Genomic DNA, 19424 nt, shown 5'->3' with positions numbered 1-19424 from the left:
ATTCATTACCTCATCACTATCCGTCCTTCTCACAGCCACTGGAAACAAATGTAGGCGAGTTCAGTCCGACAGCATGCCACCGGGAGCAGCATTTTACAACGTCACGCGCTAGTCCTCATGGGAACTGTAGTATTCCTTCAGGCAAAACACTACCGCTTTTGTCCACTGGCGCCGCCAAAATCAACGAAAACTGAAAGTTCCTTAATCTTGCTTCAAGCTGTATCAAAGATGGTACAGATTTAGCCAGTGACTTTTTATCTCAGTTTTCAGCACCATGGACAGCGGACGCTCGGAGATTGACAGCTGTCAGGCTGCATTTGTGTGTGTGCGTGCATATGTGTATTTGTTCTTCAGAACAAGTTTGTGAACTGGTTACCTCCGCCAGGAGGTTATGTAATCATGTCGGTTTGTTGGTTTGTTGGTTGGTTTGATGGTTGGTTGGTTGGTTGGTTGGTTGGTTTGTTGGTTTGTTAGCAAGATTCCAGAAAAAGTAATGGACAGATTGCAATGAAACAGACAGGAAGTCGGGAACGGAAAATATGAGAGAATCCGGTCAATTTTCAAATTAAAATAAAGTAAAATAACAAATTATGTTGCTTTTTGGTTTTCCTTTTCAGATAAACACACACACACACACACACACACACACACACACACACACACACACAGGGAGAGAGGGCGAGAGAGAGAGTCACCGCACGCCGCAGCGCTCCGCTCTGATCACACCCCCAGTGACATTGTTGTTTTAGTATATATGGTGTTCTTATTGTTATTGGTGACTGATTTGAGCTGTGGCAGAGGTCTTCGCTCTCTGAGTGCCAAATTCTAGTTTTGGTATTATTTTTGTTTCCATAATTATCTTTTCCACTTTTCTCTATGATCTCATTTTCTCTACCTCCCTAGTTTTCTGTTTTTATCAAGTCTTCATCTGGTACATATTTATTTTGGGCATTTTGCTGTTCTCTTGTTTTTCAGTCTATTTCATTTTCCTTCTGTGCTTTATCGTAGAACAATGTTTGTCATAAAAAGATGTTTGTGAATAGATAATGAGCCTTGTGAATTTCAGTTTCCCAGTTGAGCTCTGATAACTCAGGTTTGAAATAATTTGTGTTTTCTTCTGATCTGTCTTTTCTGCATCCTGTTTTTCTTTTTTGTTGGGGGGGTCGAGATATTTTATCTGAAGTGAAAACTGTGAACACAGATTGTAGATATTATTTGGTAATAATTTATGTACTTTGTTTTTTTGAACAGTCATTTTCAGACAAACATTCACACCATACATTTTATAGAATAAATTCAACAGTAATTTTTGCCTCTTTGTGACTTCTTTTTGAAAATATAATATCCCAGATATTGAAGATTACTAGCAACAGATGTTTTAATGAGGTAAAAATGACATTGTTGTTTTTCTCTTTGCAAATTCTTGCACTTTAGATCCAAGTGCATTAGCAAATGCACTTGAACCTGAAATATGTTCTCCGTCTTAATCATCATATACATGATTGATTTCTAATTTTTAGATGTTGTCATTCACAACTTATTCGCTCACAGACCTGAGATCACTTTCATTTCTGTCTTACGGACATCCGCTGTGACTAATTTTGGAGTCATATTTTTGTAATCTTTGCCTGAAGATAATAAAAGTGAACTGTGCCAGAAAGCAAACTATTTTTACCTCTGAATGTCCTCATTTCATGGAAACTTGTTCGGCGTGTTGTTGCTGTTTTGCGTTGAGAGCTCAGGATGGCTGTCAGTCGTGGATGTCCGACATGAGAAAGACGTGGAAGTAATCAACCCAGTGAACGACGCAAATCTATTTAAACCGACGGGGCACAGATCCTATGCTTCTCTTACTTGTCTGCAGTAATGGGCTGAGCTTTTTAAGGGCCCTTTAGCCTTCTCAAGGTCAGGCTGCGGATGTACCTTGTTAGGCTCTGCTGGCTGCATTGTTTTGACAGCAGAGACAGCAGATAACTGTTTGCACAGGAACATAAGAAGGAAAAGGTCTGGATGTCAGTTTTTGAAGTTTTGAAGCCGTTTGTCTCAGATGTAGCTTCACATCACCAAGTATAATAGACAACCCCAAATTACAATGTTCACATCTGATTTATAATCGTTGGAAAAAAACCCAGACTAGCCTGAGAAAATCCAAAAGGATAACATGCAAGCTCCATAAAAAACAGCCTCAGGCCTGGATTTGTACCAGGGTGGGAGTGCTAACCGCCCCACCACCCTCGGGCGTATATACACAAAAACAATCTGTGTTAAAATGACAATAAATTGCAGTGTTAGTGATTCATTCAGGAACAACAAATTCATATTGTTAGTGTGGAAAAGAGGTTGTTAACAGCAATGAATCTAAAACCTGAAGCCTGCAGCCTCATGAAAAACTTTCCTCTCTCTGTGTGCTTCCACTCACACGTCTCGAAGCGGTGATCACACACCGCAGACATTATTTTTCAAGGAAATCTGCAAAGGAAAGCGCAATGCAATTTTCATGCTAATTGATCCGTAGCCATGTAAAAGCTTAAGATTAGCTGATGCTCTGTAAACTCAGCCTGTCTCTGCTGCCCCAGAGAGCCCCCCCCCCCCCCCCAAAAAAAAAAAAAAAAAAAAAAATCATCTCCTGCACATTTAAAGGATCAGCTGAGCTGTTTGTTGACAGAGGTGGAATTGCTGGGGTGAAATTTATGTACATCTGGGTGAATTTGTGTTTGATGTAGTAAACACTGCTGTCGGGAATGTGATTCTCCTCTGATATTACAGGTTGCTTCTTTGAAGCTGATTTGGACTTCTACCAACTCAGATCACACGATGCCAAACATTCGGGGCTCCTTTATGTAAATCATAATCCAATCTAAATTAATATGATATATCTAATCACATCTTAACATTTAGGTTTTTTCTTTATTGGCAGGAAGTGCGCATTTGTAATGATTCATTCATAAATTGCAGATGTCATAACAGACTAGCTGCAGAGAGATGAGGAAATAGACGGTGAGCAGACTGCCACAGGACTCAGAATTCCTGGGTTGTTTGCCTCCGTGTCTGGGTAACGTACTGTCCTTTGAAATGACGGGAACTTGGCCCTGCTGTGTCTGCAGTATAAATATCCAGCGGCTCTCTTACCCTGTTTCTCTCCCACTATGCGCTCTGCCTTTTACTTTTTGTGTTCGCATTGTGTAAATGTCTCTGTCGCCAGCCCTCAGTCTGAATAGCCTTCATGCATATAGAGTAGGACAGCCAGTGTGTGTGTGTGTGTGTGTGTGTGTGTGCTAAAACGTCCTGCAGTCAAATGAGCACAATCTGTTCAAGATAAAAATACTGTAATATAGAAGAATTAATGCCTCAGGAAACCTCTCTGCAGATCTGTTGTCTCACCCTTGAAAATCTGGTTTGTAAATCAGAGTGAACCCTCCGGTTTAAAGAGCGTCCCATTAATGCCGCTCCCCTTCCTGCTCCGTCTGCAGGGAGGTCGCCCAGATCGACCAGTTCCTCCAGGAGACGGCGGCTCGCGAAGCCAACGCCAAGGTGCGCTTGCAGCAGTTCATCGAGGAGCTCCTGGACCGGGCGGACCGCGCCGAGAAGCAGCTGCAGATCATCAGCAGCTGCGGCACCACTCCGAACGGCAGCCTGGGGCGCTGCAGCCTGCAGGCCTCCAAGGGCAACGGGCGCCAGGTAACGCACGTGAGGATACGCAGTGATGAAGTGACGATCAGAACACACTGTGGAAACACACTGTGGCTTCATTTTGTGGACCGTTTCAACCTGATTTTGAGGCTAGGTGTGTGTGGTTGTGTGTGATATGCCGGCCAGTGCGCTACCTGGTCTGTAAAATGATATAACCTCATGATTTCATAATCGGACGAGTCTCTGTTTGTGGCGGCGCTTTTCCCTCTGCCGTCCCAGCTTCGGTACATCACCGCTGTCAACAGGACTTTTATGTGATGTTGCAGGAAAAAGGTTTAGCCTCGTGATAAACCGGAGAGCTGTTGTCTAGATAATGCAACATGAAGGATATCTGGGTGGATGGAAAATGGTTTAGAATCTTGAAATGAACATTTTAAGACAGAGGCAGGAAGCACTGCTCCTGAAATTGTTCTGACACATTAAATGTTTTAAATCCAATCATTGGCTCGATAAAATGAAAGACGATCATGATCAGTGATATTTGTTTTAGCAGACTGTGCTCTTGCCAGCTGCAGCGATTTCCTTCTGTCAAGCCAGTTGAGCATATGTAAGGTCAAATACTGTCGTTTCACGGTGAGGACCTTCCGGTTCACTCTGAAGATTGAGGTCAGGCCTTCATTTTTGAAACATCTGAGTATTACACTTCTAAATGCTCCTGGGAGGTGAGGGGATTTGAAAAGTGAAGACTTCACCACAGTTGTTAAGCACCTCACTCCTACTTGGAGTGATGCGTAGGAGTGACCTTTTACAAAAAAAGCTTCAAATAATTAAACATTTCTAGGAAATAAAAAAAGTCTAATATATTTGTAGTATTTAAAGAGAGCATGTCAGAGAGGAAGTGCTGCAAAATGAACTTTATTCTTCACTACACTTAAACATTGTTATGCTTTTAAGCCACTGTTCATGGCTCTCAGTGTCGCCTTATATGGGAAATTAGATCATCGGAGAAAAGATGCTGACACTCAAATTATAGAGTACTAGTGAAATGGCTCGAACTAATTTTAAATTTCCGTTTTTCATTTTCTCTGTTCATTAGAACAAAATAAAAAGGAGACGGACTCTGTTTGATATAACAAATCAACAATAATTTTCATTATGACTTAACAGATCCTGAAAGTTTTACCTTCTCTGGATGGACGGACAGCTGTTTGTCGGCTCTTTAACTCCAGGAGGCAGAAAACACCTGCATGGCAGTTCGGTGGCTGTAATCAGTTCTTTTGCCAAAAAGCAGGCCTTCAGAAATATGAATCATTCAGCCGGTAAACTGTGCAGGTCACTCCTTACAGCAGTGGAGCACACGCTGGCTTTGCTATTGACTTTTCACTTTATTAGCGACCAGCACTTGATAAACACTGCAGGTTCTTATTCATGTTTCACAGTAGTCTGTTGGATCTGTGGACATCCTGTATAATATTTCACTGGTATCAGTGTGACCAGTAATCTTGAGTCATTGGGGAGATCTACCGTTAGGCTGAGACCTACAGATATTCAGTGTGTGAGACGGCGTGGCGATCGAATCATGCCTGCTTTCCAAAGGATTATAAAGGTGGGACTCGTGTTCACAAGGTGACACACGCGACTCGATCCCTGCCTGTTTAGCATTCAGCATCAGAGCTGCTGCTGCAGAGTGCGCCTGACCAGCGTGTACGCTCATAAAAAGACATCTATTGCTGCGGAAACTGCAGTTCAGCTCTTCTGTCTGGGTTCAGTGCTTGAACTGTACCAGTTCTCTCCTTCGATCTGCCTTATTACACAATAATTAGAAGGGAAAAAAAAAATCTCACAAGCAGGCAGCGTCTGTTCTTAAAATGTCACTTATTCAAATTATTATCCAACACTTCCAGAGAAAAGGTGACCTGCTTCACATTGCACAAATGTGTGTGCTGCCATGGAAACCGGTTCTTGCTCCAGCTCAAGGTTTCAGCATGATTTTTAATGTGATGCGAGATGCTACAGATCTGCCTGACAGAAATTCACAGCTTTATTATTTGAGTGAAGCTGAGTAAATATCTGTTGCTTGGATCGCCGTCGCTGAGCGCGGAGATAGCGTCAACCGGACGGCTCGGCTCGCTGATGCGATGTGTTCATACAGTCGCTGGCAGCAGCATCAGGTCAACATGACTGGGAGAAACAGATCGAGGTCTTTCCCAGGAGCCTTTCTTTCTCATAATTTCACAACTTTAGATTAGCAAACATGACATAAAGGAGAAAGTGGAAGATAAAGCTAAAATTTCCAAAAACAAAAAAGACTGGATGTACAGTTTCTTATGTTTTAAGTTTAGTTAGACAGCCATCCGACCTGTGATTGACCTCAAATGTCTCTCAAACCAAGCAGCCTCTATTTGGGTTAAACGTCTGTCACTTTCATGACTGCATGATTATTATTTAAAAAAAAAAAAAACCTGAATAATTGACGTGACAAGTACAAGTGCAGAGTCACACACTGCCTGGCACCTTGTGTCACTGTGAAGGGAAGCCCAGAGATGTCACACACTCAACCACGCACCTTCGCCGTCAGAGTCTTCATTCCCCTGTACGGAATGAGAAGGTCGCCCGGATCTCCCAGGAGAGCGGATGTAGAGCTACAGAGGTATTTTAGGACCGGCAGTGAGAGAACGACACGGATAACTTGTTCGTGAAACACTTCAGGTGGTAATTCATGTGTTATTAGCTCAAACTGATAGTTGTGTTTTCTAAATATTTGGCGTAAAGTAGATATTAGAGCAGAAAATAGAGACACATCTGCCACCAGAGTTACCGTCTGATGAGTGTTTGATCATCTCTGGTTCTCATGGATGTATTCAGGTCTGTCCTTGCTGCAGTCTCTACAGGAACAAGAGCCCAAATGCTGTTTGCCTCTTTTCTCAGAGGTCCGTTTTCCCTGGCAGCGGGCCAGAAACAAGCTGCGCGAGTAAAAAAGCAAAGGAAAAAGGAGAGGCAGTGGCCGTGTCTGTGTTTGTGCTCATTTTCCCTCAGTGGCACGTTGCCGGTCTGGTACACAGAGTTCCACCTGGCACCACTTTACACACACACACACACACAAGTGCACAGGTACCTTTGAGTGATGTGTGAAAGAGTGACTGGGAGGATTTTGCAGTGAGTGAGAGATTGCACACCTACAACCAGAAACATTTAATAACTCTCACCTGCTGCCAGAGATACATCCAAATATTTTATATTGTCGGGGCGGGGGGGGAGCGGAGTGTCTTTGCAGCGCTGCAGAGCGCTGATGGGAGGAGTGACCGACCTGCCACTCAGGTCCATTCGACATGTTGACTGCAACAGCTCTGCTGTGATGGAGGGTTTTTCCAGTCTTTTGGTTCTTGCTCATGATTATAGTGACTTCCCTGCAGTCGTTTTATTAAATTTAGTGTGGCCAGGCTTCATTAACCGTTAATACAAAAAGAAAAAAAACATCTTACACACATATAAAATGATTCTCTCCTCCACAGTGCTTCTGCCTCCTCATCTCTCCTGTTTCTGTCATGGAGAACTATTTTTTTGTTTGTTTGTTTGTTTCTTTAAATATAAAATATTATCTCTATTACAGTAAACCCATGATATTTTTTTTACAAAACACTTTTCCTGGGAGTTTTCTTTTTTTTAAGTTTTAAGTGACATCTATGGGTGACACAGTGACGTAGAGGTCGGTCCTTTCACCTCGCAGAAGGAAGTCCCGTGTTTGATTCTCCCTGTGTTCTCCTGAAATTTTGGTGCAGTGGTTTGCACTGCGCTGCCTCTGCTGTAACACCATGGAGAGAAATGCTGGCTGAAGCTGCTGTCGGTGTGCAGGTTTGTGTGGATGATTGATAAATGGAGAATTTTAAATGTGTGACCCTAACTTGGATGGAGCAGGAATAAATTTTAATGGCTGACCTTATGACTGGTGCTAAAGCCAGAATATAGAGCTTATATTTTACTGCTGAGACTAATGGAAAACCATTTATTTGTTTGTTATAATAAAGCAGTTATGCTCGTTAGTTCTGCTGGCCTCAGTCTGTGGGGATGTCACGATAGAAAATGTAATAGAATAACAAACACAGGAGGACTTTGATTGTGGCAAACATGAATCCACACAAACAGCACAAAACAGGACATTTTTGTTTGATGGTTTATAAGCAGATTTTTCCTGGGAGCATTCTGCTGCTCCTCCCATAAATGCATGTTCTTGACACGTTTCAATAGTTTTAAAGAGAAATAATGGGTTATCCAGTAATACAAGGTGTTGGTGACTTTGTATTAATTTTATTCTGTTTAATGAAAGTTTGACGTGCCTCAGCCAGAGATATGTTCTGAAAACCGTCCACCGATAACTGACAAACATGATTTTGTTGTCTTCCCTTCTGGAATCATTTAAACGGTAATAACGGTCAAAACTTATATACAGGTTTTATTTGTAGAACAAATTAACAATGGAAGCAAAAAAGTGTGTTTTTCAGTTCAGTGCACATTTATTTATATAGAAAATACAACAAAAAATCATCTTACTGCTCCTAATGTTCAAAACCCTGACAGTCCTGAGCAAAATATGAGCTGGAATAAACAACAGATAGAGAGAAAATACCTCCGCTGTCCTCCGACAACTGACTGCATGAAGGGTAAAAAGAGGAGAAGGCTCAGTCTGTCAGCAGTCTGGTTTTAGGGCAATACGCTTTGAATACGATGCTGTCGGACCTCTGGCACCTTTGTCAAAATGCCGAAAAACTGTACAACATGGGAGCTTAAACTTGTTTTTTGTGTGTTTTGTCCCTCCAGAGGAACTCCAGCCTCTCTGGGAGCACAAGGGGAATGTACCAGGTGTCAGAGCGGCGGTCGTCGCCCAGCACAGGGTAAGCCACCGGCTGCTGCAACACGTCTCACACCGGTTCAGCCTGACATGTAATCAGTCCAGAGCTTCGCCCTGCTGCAGCGGGCTTCATGACGCTCCCCTCCCTGGTATTTTTAGGCAAGAAAGAAAGATCTCCAAGCTTTTATGTACCCCCTCAAACGCAGCACGATTAGGAATCTGTACTTTTTGTGCCGTATCATCAGATAACTGCGAAGTTGTGTGTTGATTCTCGTGTTTGTTGGTCCAGCAGGAGGTTTTATTGCTCTTGGCTGTCGATGAAAGTACTGTAGCTCATTTTTCTGAGCGACGGTAGTGAAATCCAATCTGAGAGCTGTTGAGACGGAGTCCCCGAGCTTCTGACCACGACCACCGCTCTCGCTGGCCGCGGCCTCTGAGAGCAGTGAGCTCTGTGCTTAAATGTTTGCGAGCGCAGTGGAGACTAACATTTACTGTGAGAAAAAAAAAAAAACAACTAACAAAACAAAACCCCCAAGAAAAACTGCAAAAAACAGGTCAAAGTGCCACATTTTAAAATATGTTATTTTCTTTTTTCCTTATACTGTGTTCTTTGTTTCATTTCCAAAATTATTGCTACAATGTATAAAATATATATTTAGAAAATGTATCAGATTTGTTTTTTTTAAAACAATTTCATGAAAAATGATTTGTTCTTTAAAGTTAGTAGTGACACATCTAAAACAAAGGGGTCGGGGGTTCGGGGCCATTAATAAAAATCTGACACATCACAGAGTTTTGCTTTTATAGCGTGAGCACAGTTTGTGAGAGTTACAAGAATAACTGAGACATTTGTGTGAAAATGAGCCCTGGAGCCAAATCGGAGAGTTTCATTTGTGAAACAAGACTGCCAAATGTTTCTTTGGGTACATCTTCTTAAATGTGAGAATTTGAATTTGCTTTTTTTTTCTTAAAGTTTCATTTCTGTTTTGCCTTCATCAGTTCTATATGTCAGGGTACTTCACCAAAACGCGTCACTTCGAACTTGAACTGTTCGGCTTTGGATTGCTAAGTCGTTTATGTTTTTTGGGAATTTTCATAGAACCTTCGTGTGTGTTTTTATGTTTTTTTGTGTGGAAAGTATGAGGCACAGAGCTGTGTGATGGAATAGGTCCCATTTTTAGTCAGAGGCTCTCACTTTGTGGCAGCGCTCAGACGCAGGTGGGACGTCTCACTACATGAGGCGCGATTGAAGTATTTCTGGGTCTCGGTTGGAGACTGCAGCCACATGGTCGTGCCATAATCTCTGACTAACACCCCTGTCATCCCCAGTTGGTATGTGAACGTGTTTCCCAGTGTGACGTCAAACTGAACCTGCCAGGCCTTCCCCGTTAAATCACACACACACACACATACATGCACGCACACAAACAACTTTTCACTACTCCAGTTTGTAGTTATAAATATAATTTATGTCAAGATGTTTTTTTCCCAAAGAAAAATCATCTTCTTGCATTTCCACTCAGTCCGTTTGGGGTCTTGAGATCCTCCTTTCACTCGTGAAAAATACCCTCAGATACTCAAACTCCTCCACCTGGAGAAGGTGCCCCCTTTACCTTTTTAGATCCAGGTCAACTTCTGGGTCAGGATTTGGTGCGGCTCTCTTGTACCTCTTGTAACTTTGTGAGTTTGTTCATTCATTAGATTCAACTATGAAAAATGAAACAAAGATATTAAACGATTGTTCATTATTCCTGGTTCCAGTCCTAACAGTTCCTCAGAACCACACAAAAAGAGGCTCCAGCACTTATGAAAGCCTCACTGCAGATGTCAGCCGACCTCTGTATTTTATAGGCAAGGATAACAAATACCAGTGTCCCATAAATGTTCCTGCTCCGAACTTCTGGCAGCTACGAGCTGCTTCTGCAGGTGCGCCGAGACTTTGAGGTTTCACAATCTCTCTTCATACCTGCTGCAGACTGAGTTGCAATTCCCACACTGTTTAAACAAATCGACACTGCACTAAATGTGTTTTTTTTTTCTTCAAAAATCTACATTTGTAAGTATAATCCATCACTGAGAGTGCGAGTAGCTGGCAGTCCCCATTTTTCACACCATACCCAGATGAGAACAATGCTTCCAGGACATAAAATCTTCCGCTCTCCGTGTTAGTCTGTTCATATTGATTCAAGCATTCGTAAACAACACAGTACAAGGAGACGAGAGGGAGCGTGTTTCTCAGCGATTATTGAGTAGCTATATATGTTTACACTGGGATGCTAATGTGCCTCGTGGACGCGCTCGGAGATCAGGTTTCTTCTCGCTCAAAGGAAATGTTTCCTCCGCTCTGTTACCAAGCACCCAGTGAAGTGGAAGCTGTCGGAAGGCTCTCGTTATGCGATGGCAGTCGAGCCGACATCACCTTGCGTGCCGCACATTATGCCGATTTAATGTTGACAAAACAATAAGGCATGTTGCTCATGTCGGTGTTTACCTGGAGCTCGTCAGACTGCAGCGAACCAAAGACACCACTGTTCCCATTTCGCAAGATCTGACCTTGTATTTTTGGCACCATGTGCATTTTAAACCTCCTCCATGCATAAAGAAAGCATCACTTGTTTCGCTTTCGTTTTGAATGCTTTGCAACACAAGGAAAAAGAGGAGGCAGCAGCGAGAGAGAGAAGAATCAGAGAAAAATGCCCTACTTTTAACAGGCTGGTGTTTGTAACTGCTCTTTTCTCATGTGAGCTGTGAGGTTATTTTAAGTACTGTATCAGTTTGTGCATGGATGGAAGCTGATTTTTACTGCAATTAATTTACTTTACACGTCCTCTGAAATGCCCCTGCTTCATGCCAGTGGTTTGTGGACTTTAAACTGTGACTTTATCACTAACTGTGATATATTTACCGTAGATTTTGTGTTTACCAAGCAGTAAGTATTATTGTCTGACTTCTTGTTGTCTCTCTTGGTTCGGTCAAACAACAACAACAACCTGACAACTTTACAGAGGTGTTTATATGTAAATGAGTCAGAGCTGCCAACTGTGGCCGCACGCTAGATTCATAAACACAAGGCTTTGCTCTTCTTATTTATCTCAATAACAGAAAGTCAACACACACATTCCCCTGAAGATTCTGGTAGTGGCTTTTTATTAGGTCTCTTCAGTCATTATTCAGCCTGCAGTTCATGTTGTTATGAGGCATTCAAGCATTTGATTATCCTTAAAAATAAAGTATATTCATAGTAAATCCCCCCCACCTCCTGCTTTCCCACAGAGCATCTGGGAGGGTGAAGTCCATGTCGCAGGGTTCTGGAGGTTACGACAGCGACAGCGTGGAGATGCATCCCATGGAGGAGTGTCCCGAGGCCCAGTACTACCACATGCAGTGCCGGCTGGGCGACGCGGGCTACGAGCGCTCCCCCGGCTGCGCGTCGAGGAACTGGGGTCTCCGTAAACAGGCCATCCAGAACTGGCAGCGGCGACCTTACAGGAACAGCACCGAAGGCGAGGAGGGGGACGTGTCTGACGTCGGATCCCGAACCACCGAATCCGAAGTGGAGATGTGGGAACAAGAGAGGAGAGCCGTGGCCGAAGTCCAGCAGTCCGCCGCACCCTATCCTCACCACAGCAGGGCGGCGTACCGCCCCAACACAAGTAAGGGCTCTCTGGGAAAGCTGTTAAGAGCACTAGAACTGGTTATTCTTAGAAATCCCCATCATGCATCTCACATGCTCCCTCTGCAGTCTAATATCCAGCCAGCGGCTCAGACACATGGGAGCAAGAGTTCACAGAAGAAAGGGCTTACAAAATAACCATAGGGGACGCCATAGGGGAATGTGGGTCAGGTCGAGTTGTTCCAGTTGTAATATTTTGCATGTCTCACTGACCGAAAAAGCATATTCTCCAAAATCTCATGTGAGCTGATGGAGGGAGGATTCCTCAGCACATTCCTGCATATCTTTTAAAAGCTTTTGCTTTTGCATTGCAAGATATGATTTTTAACAGATTTTAAGACTGCTGCTGCAGCAGCGCTGCTCTTTCCCACCTGTTGAGGGGTTCATAAATACAAGGTGGGCCCGGGGCGGTCCTGGAGGGAGCGGAACCGGGCCAAAGATCTGTGACAAATTCGCTTTGAACGGCTTATAGCTTCCCCATTAAATGAAACGCTCTCCTCCACGTAACGCTCAACATGTTCCTGGCATTCCTCTGCTCTGACGCTGTTCTCCTTATTGGGAGAGTCTCTGCCAGGTTTTATATGGTATGTATCTGCATGACCACAGGTTTTTTTTTTTTTTTTTTCCTCAGCGTGCAAAACACACAGCCTGGCTTTTTTAGTTCATTTGGAAATCTTGAGCGTAGGTGGCGCGTGTATGTGTGTGTGTGCGTGCGTGCACGTGCGTGTGCATGATGGTTAGAGGAAGAGAGAGTGAAAGTGTAAGCAATGGTTCATAGCCCTGATGGTTTCAAGCAGACGCCTTCCAAGGCCAGAGATGAAATGAGTCATCTGAGAGCAATCTTGCTGGGAGGAATAAACCGGGCCTGGATTGGACACATGGCGTCAAGGAATAGATAGCAGCAGAAAGAAGTAGAGGGAGGAAAAAAAAAATTATGTAATTTCTGTTGTGGTTTCGTTGAGGTCTGGCGCCACCATGTGACAGAATGTCTGTTGAGCAGTAGTAACTGAAGATTTGAAAACCAAGCAGCAAAATCAAAGCTTTTCCTGTACAGTACGTGCCTGGAAACAACCTGCTCCTCCTTTGATGAGTCTTCTTCTTTCCACAGGTCGGTCTGAAGGGCTCTACAGTAAACCCTGTCGCCACGAAAAGAGCCCGTCCAAATCAAATGAGGTGATCAGTCCAGAGATCCTCAAGATCCGTGCGGCCCTCTTCTGCATCTTCACCTACCTGGATACTAAAACGTTGCTGAGAGCTGCTGAGGTCTGCCGCAACTGGAAGTTTGTGGCTCGCCACCCCGCAGTGTGGACCAGAGTGCTGCTAGAAAACGCTCGCATTTCTTCCAAGGTGCGTGTTTCACATCAGGGGTTATCAATATTAAGAAGCATGCAGGACTCTCACTGCATTAATGTTTTTATTTCTCCTTTAGTTTCTGAGCACATTGTCTCAGTGGTGCACACAGACGCACTCGCTCATCCTGCAAAACCTCAAACCCAGACAGAGAGGCAAGAAGGAAACCAAGGAGGACTACCTTAAAAGCACACGGTGAGGCTTAATTAACGCAGCACTATCTACTATTTTGGCTTCAAAAAGCATGTTGCTTTGCAAAAGAGTGATTTGTGCAACTTACCTAATGGTTCCTCAAACACAGACTGATGAGACATGTTGTTACTTGCATATTGCTGGGAATATTACAGGATTAAAAAAAAATAAAAATAAAATTTGACCTGTGTGAAAAAGCTGAAGTGCAGGTAGACTGAGCGGCGTGCGAATGACTTCTTCTGTTCTGTCTGTGTTTTTATGTTGACCTTCGCTTACATTTCCATCTAAGTGGCTGTCTGGAGGAGGGTCTGGAGGCGTTGTTAAAGGCCACGGGAAGTAACCTGCTGATTCTGAAGATTTCACACTGCCCCAACCTGCTGACTGATCGCTCCCTCTGGCTGGCCAGCTGCTACTGCCGAGCCCTCCAGGCCGTCACCTACAGGTAGGCCAGCCGCCTACACCCCCTCTCCAGCTCTCCATCGAGCCCCAAACATTTTCTGTTATGTTCCACCGACCTCAAAAATGCCCTGAAATCCTCTAATATGTTGACTTGTAGGAGTGCCACAGACCCAGTGGGCCAGGAGGTGATCTGGGCTCTCGGAGCTGGATGCAGAGACATCATTTCCCTGCAGGTGGCTCCACTACACCCATGGTAACGCAAAGACAAACCTACCAGTTTCTTCAAATACTGTGACATTCAAAACAGAATTCTAATAAACTGATTTTCTCGAATGTTTGTGTCTTGAAGCCAACAACCTGCTCGCTTCAGTAACCGATGTCTGCAGACGATCGGGAGATGCTGGCCACACCTCCGCGCTCTGGGTGTGGGTGGGGCCGGCTGTGGGATTCAGGGTCTGGCCTCTCTGGGTAAACATTTCTGATAGAATATTCTAAGCTGCACTGGGGTGCACTCCTTTCTCCTTTAATATCAGCTCCAGTGCATTTCTTACGTTTCCGCCACATTCTGATGTGCCGCATCAAAAAGTGTTCACTTTTGACATTTTTTATTTATTACATTATATATATTTTTTTTCTTTCCATTCATGAGAACAGGTGTATTCATGCATTCAGCTTATAGGCCTGAATTTCAGCTGCAGCCAGCTCCGACATAAACAAGTCCTCATGTCCTGGAGTGACCTCTACTATATTTTCCCTCCTTATCTTCCCCATCTGTGCAGCGAGGAACTGCATGCGCCTGCAGGTTTTGGAGTTAGACCACGTGAGTGAAATCAACCAGGAGGTGGCAGCAGAGGTCTGCAGAGAGGGACTGAAAGGCCTTGAGATGCTGGTGCTCACCTCCACCCCGGTCACCCCGAAAGCCCTGCTTCACTTCAACAGTGAGTTTCAAAGAGTCTTCTCACAGTGCGGCGGGACGCTGAAAGTAAAACGTGGTCTCCTGAATTCACCTTTTATCTTCTAATGGTGTGAATTTTGGTTGGCTGTCATCATTTGTATATATTATGAATGTAGGAATTTAATGCATGCATCAATCTTATGTAGGTTCTGCTGTGCTTTAAATAACTCTGTTACAGAGACGTTGGTAAAGTCTTGTTTAATAGAAATAATGCACAACTGCTATTGTGGGTTTTTTTTTTTTTTTTTTTATGAATTTTGTCACCAGGTGTTTGTCGTAACCTCAAGTCCATCGTGGTCCAGATTGGAATCGAAGACTACTTTGAGGACCCCAACAGCCCGGAAGCCAGAAAGTTGTTTGATGAGATGGTGAACAAGCTGCAGGTAACAGTTTGACTCACATCCTCCTCATAATCACACTTGGAGACGTAACAGCTGACTGGCAGTTTCAGAACCATAAGAACAACCGCAAGCCGCTGCTGCTTGGTGATTTCACACTTTGGATTTACAGGCCTTATCTTCAACTTTACATTTTCAGAACCAAATATAGAAAAACCAATAATTAAACAGTCATGATAAGTTCTATTTTGTTCTTTCAGCCGTTCCTGAAAGGACAGTACACTGACCTGGTCAGCTTTAGATTGCCATTAATAAAAAAGTTGAACTTTGAAGCTCTTTGGCATTTTTATTGCTTTTGGGACATTTTGACCACGTTTTATTTTGCTATAATTTGATAGAATTTACATGCCCTTTGACCACATGTGGAAAGATTGAGATTTTGCATTTTTTTCATGTATTGTGTGTGAAAATTAAGAGTTAAACAAATCTAGCTTTGTGAAAAATAAAGTAGTCTGAGCCAAAAATAGATCACAAACATATCCTAACACACCGAACTGGGCAAACTCAACATTTTTCATCTAAGCTGTGTTTTGGCGTTTGTGAGATTTCCTTTCACATGAAAAAACAAACTTCATCTTAGTTGTTCTTTCCGCTATCACAGATTTGACGGCTCAATAAAATGCCGCACCACTAGAAGTTGATCATTTCCTTTGGTGCTACATTTGTTAGGGATACGCATTTGTGGGATAAGCAGGAGAGCTCGTGTGGGTACACTCATGAAAAATTCAAGAAATCTCCCCTGTGAAAGTCTGCTTGTCTTGTTAGAGTGAATTAATAAACCAAACACACTTCCTCTTGCATTCCGTGCCAAGCATCGAAGGCTGTGGAGTCCCACAATTGTATTGATGTTGAAATAAGTCTATTTACAGTTTAGTCTTTGTGAGTATCCCATTCAGTGGCTTTCAGCAAGCGTTCTAAAAGGAGCAGACAGCTTCCTCTCATGTTTAATCATCCCGTTTTTCAAAAGGGGTTCTGTAAAGGTGAAGCTCTATGAGAAAGCTAGTCGTCCTTAAGCTGCTGCGTCTCAGCCTTTCACACCCATCAGCGATTGTACTCTTACTGTCGATGAAAGGAAACTCAGCATGATGAAATTGATGGAAACTGAATGTTGTAAATATTAGACTGAAGTTGCTCATCCTGGCGTGCGATCCTGACGCCGGTCCTTGTCTTTCACCTTTCAGGCTCTGAAGAAGCGACCTGGCTTCTCCAAAATCCTCCATGTGAAAGCAGACAGCCTCTGCTAACGGCTCTCGTGCAGGTTCAAGAGCGGTGAGAGAGAAAGGCGTCGTCAGGGCTCCAGTTGATCCAAAAAAAGAAAAGAAAAGAAAAAAAAAGACCCTGCTGTTCTGAGCCCTCTTCATGGCATTGAATGCATCTGCAGCACCAAGAAGATGACAATGACAGACTAGGATCGAGGCCTGCTGTGCAAATCCAAAACAGATACAAACTCATGAAATCTGAAACATATATCTCTATAATAACGGTCCGACTCCGGACTGTCAGTGATGAAATGATCCGGATGAAAGGTGTTTAAAGGTAACAAACTCTGCAGATATCAAAGCTCTCGTTTTTAGGGTAATGTTTTGGTTGGATCTGGACGGTGCTTTCAGCACAGAGTCGGATCCGTTTCTGGAACTGCCTGGAGTCAGCTGAGAGCGCATAACCCAACCTCCTGCGTCGACACGCAGACCTCGGACTACCTTCAACACCGACAGCTCAAAAGCAAGAATACAAAACCTTCCACAGAAGTGCATAAACAAGCGGCTCAGAAAAGATCTATTTCGATCAGCGCTCGACAGCAGCTTCGTGTCGGTGTGTGTGCAGACGAGCGAATGCATAAAGAGACTGATGAAAGATCGAATTGCTGTATTTCGTCCAACCTGTCCCGAACGCTGAGCGGCTCTGAACTCCTACTGCTTCCACGCCGGACACATGTTGTGCTGCACCTTCTCCAGGCTCCGAGGAGAGAGCAAGGACAGCCCCCATCAACCCCCCCCTCCCCCCGTAACACACAAACCGTGACAGTCTTCTGCATGACCGCGATGCATTCACGTCTCTTTTACCACTTTCTGCTTACTCGTACGGACAGTTACCCCTTAAGCAACCTGGATTCAGTGTTTTGGACCGTTGTAGTACAGGCGGAGCTTCTCGTGCGTCAGACAGTCGGACTGGGCGTTGCAGGTGCCATTTGTGACCGTGTCTGTCATCATTGCAGTGAGCATTTTCTCCAATGTGCCATTAAGGAGGGTGGAGGTTCCACATGAGGCAGACGTTTATCCTCTTCAGTCAGAAGTTGCTCACGTTTATTGAACCTCCACTCGAGTGTGACTGACTCTTAATGAACACGAGGTGTTGCGTTTCATATAGAACAGTCTTGGGGTTGTGTGAAGGTGTTGTCGTGTTTGTATATCATCTGAGTTTCATACCTACTAAACAGTGCCAATTCTATTCGGAGAGCTGGCAGCGGTTGCGCTCTTGTACAATCCTAATTTCTATTCCTCGGCTGACGTCCTCTGCCTCCCTCTGCTGGCGTTTCCACGCGGCGAGCTGGCTGGCGGCCAGCTCGCCGAGACGTGACACTTGTTCCCTTTTTGCTGCACGGAACAAGTATCACCATAACTGTTTTGCAGAGCTCAGTACCAGGGGATCAGGTCCTCAGTGTCACCTTCGAATTAGGTAACTGGTTTGGCTGCAGTTTAGCTGACTGTATTAGTAGCAATATGTACAGTAGAGGCACTTGCTGTGCACGCTTCTGCACCCAATCCTATTGATTTTATACAGATCGGTTTGTTAACGCACACAGCTTCTCGCTCAGCTTCTCAAGATGGGATTTAAACCAGGTGTGTGTCACGAGCGAGAAAAGACCCTTGGTGATGTGTTGGCTGAAAGCCGAGGGTGTGAGTGGAGGAAAAGTGTGTGTTCTTCAGGCATACAGGGCCAAACACGTCAACGAAGAGGCAGGACACTTCACTTCTAGAACCTGAACCACACAATGGACCAAAAGTCAGGATTTTCTCTGCTTGTGTGGATTTTTAATGGTCTCTTTAATAAATTTTACAGCTTTATAAAAGTGCAATGCTGAATTGCCTAAGCGCCCCTTTAAAACAGAGCTCTCATTATCTTCTCGCAAAACAGGCACAAAGCGTTGAAGCAGGTCTGAAAATCAAATGTACGACGGGCAGAGTGCTGCATTTCAGCTCTGCTAGCAGAGCGAGGCGTTCGCCACGTGGGCTGATAAACAAAGCTGCCGTTTTGGTCCCCGCTTCCTAATCGGTCTTTATGGGGAGCCGTGTAAACCGCACAGCACAGCGATGGCGTGCCAGGTAAATGCGTGAGGTCAACGGCAGGTCGTGGACGTCCATATCCTCCTGTTCTTCCAGTACTGCATATTATTATTGATATTATTCTACACTGGGAGTCTTTCTTCGCCTCGGTTGTAAACAGAGGAAATGTCTGAGGGAAATGTGTGAAACCTTACTGACACAATAGAGAAAAACACCAAGCACTTGTTTGATTTTCAGTTTTAGACAATCCTGCCTTCGTTATCAGCTACTCTGTACATAACGTTTGTTTGAGAAAAAAAAAAAAGAAGTGAGGAAAAGCAAGAAATAAAATGACCAACATTTGATGTTCTACAATATTACGGTCATGTACTTACGAGTGGAAAAGGTGACGTTTACAGGTCTTCATTCTGTAAGCATTTTATCTCCAAAGTTGAATGAAAGATAAACATAGAGAACTATATTATGTATAACAGTAGTGTTGAAATTGCAGTTGTGTATTAGATACTTTATATTAAATGTGCATCAGAGTCATATAGAGATGGAAATTATTTAAGAAGAGGATAAAGATGATAATTCAATTATTTATTTCTATATAAAAAAAAGAGCGACGTGTATAATGTTGGCATGTTTGTGTTCACGCATCAATCATTAAGTTGCCTTCTTAACTGTTCTGCTACTGTGGCAAGAAAATTATTAG

General features: G+C 43.7%; 1 protein-coding gene across 1 annotated transcript in view; it reads left to right on the top strand.

The window, feature by feature from the left end:
* Positions 1-16733, top strand: part of LOC115390013 (F-box only protein 41-like) — a 33943-nt gene extending 17210 nt beyond the window's left edge. The window contains exons 3-13 of the mRNA XM_030093665.1: positions 3471-3678; positions 8446-8519; positions 11750-12129; positions 13258-13496; positions 13579-13694; positions 13981-14133; positions 14248-14343; positions 14440-14558; positions 14870-15028; positions 15313-15428; positions 16625-16733. Coding sequence (XP_029949525.1) covers positions 3471-3678; positions 8446-8519; positions 11750-12129; positions 13258-13496; positions 13579-13694; positions 13981-14133; positions 14248-14343; positions 14440-14558; positions 14870-15028; positions 15313-15428; positions 16625-16687 — 1723 coding nt within the window. The 3' untranslated portion in view covers positions 16688-16733. The remainder of the gene's footprint in view (positions 1-3470; positions 3679-8445; positions 8520-11749; positions 12130-13257; positions 13497-13578; positions 13695-13980; positions 14134-14247; positions 14344-14439; positions 14559-14869; positions 15029-15312; positions 15429-16624) is intronic.
* Positions 16734-19424: the final 2691 nt, after the last annotated feature.

This window comes from Salarias fasciatus, chromosome 6 (assembly GCF_902148845.1).
Source record: "Salarias fasciatus chromosome 6, fSalaFa1.1, whole genome shotgun sequence".
Taxonomy (NCBI): Eukaryota; Metazoa; Chordata; class Actinopteri; order Blenniiformes; family Blenniidae; genus Salarias; species Salarias fasciatus.
Note: the sequence above shows the minus strand (reverse complement) of the source record. Positions and strands in the feature narration are given on the sequence as shown.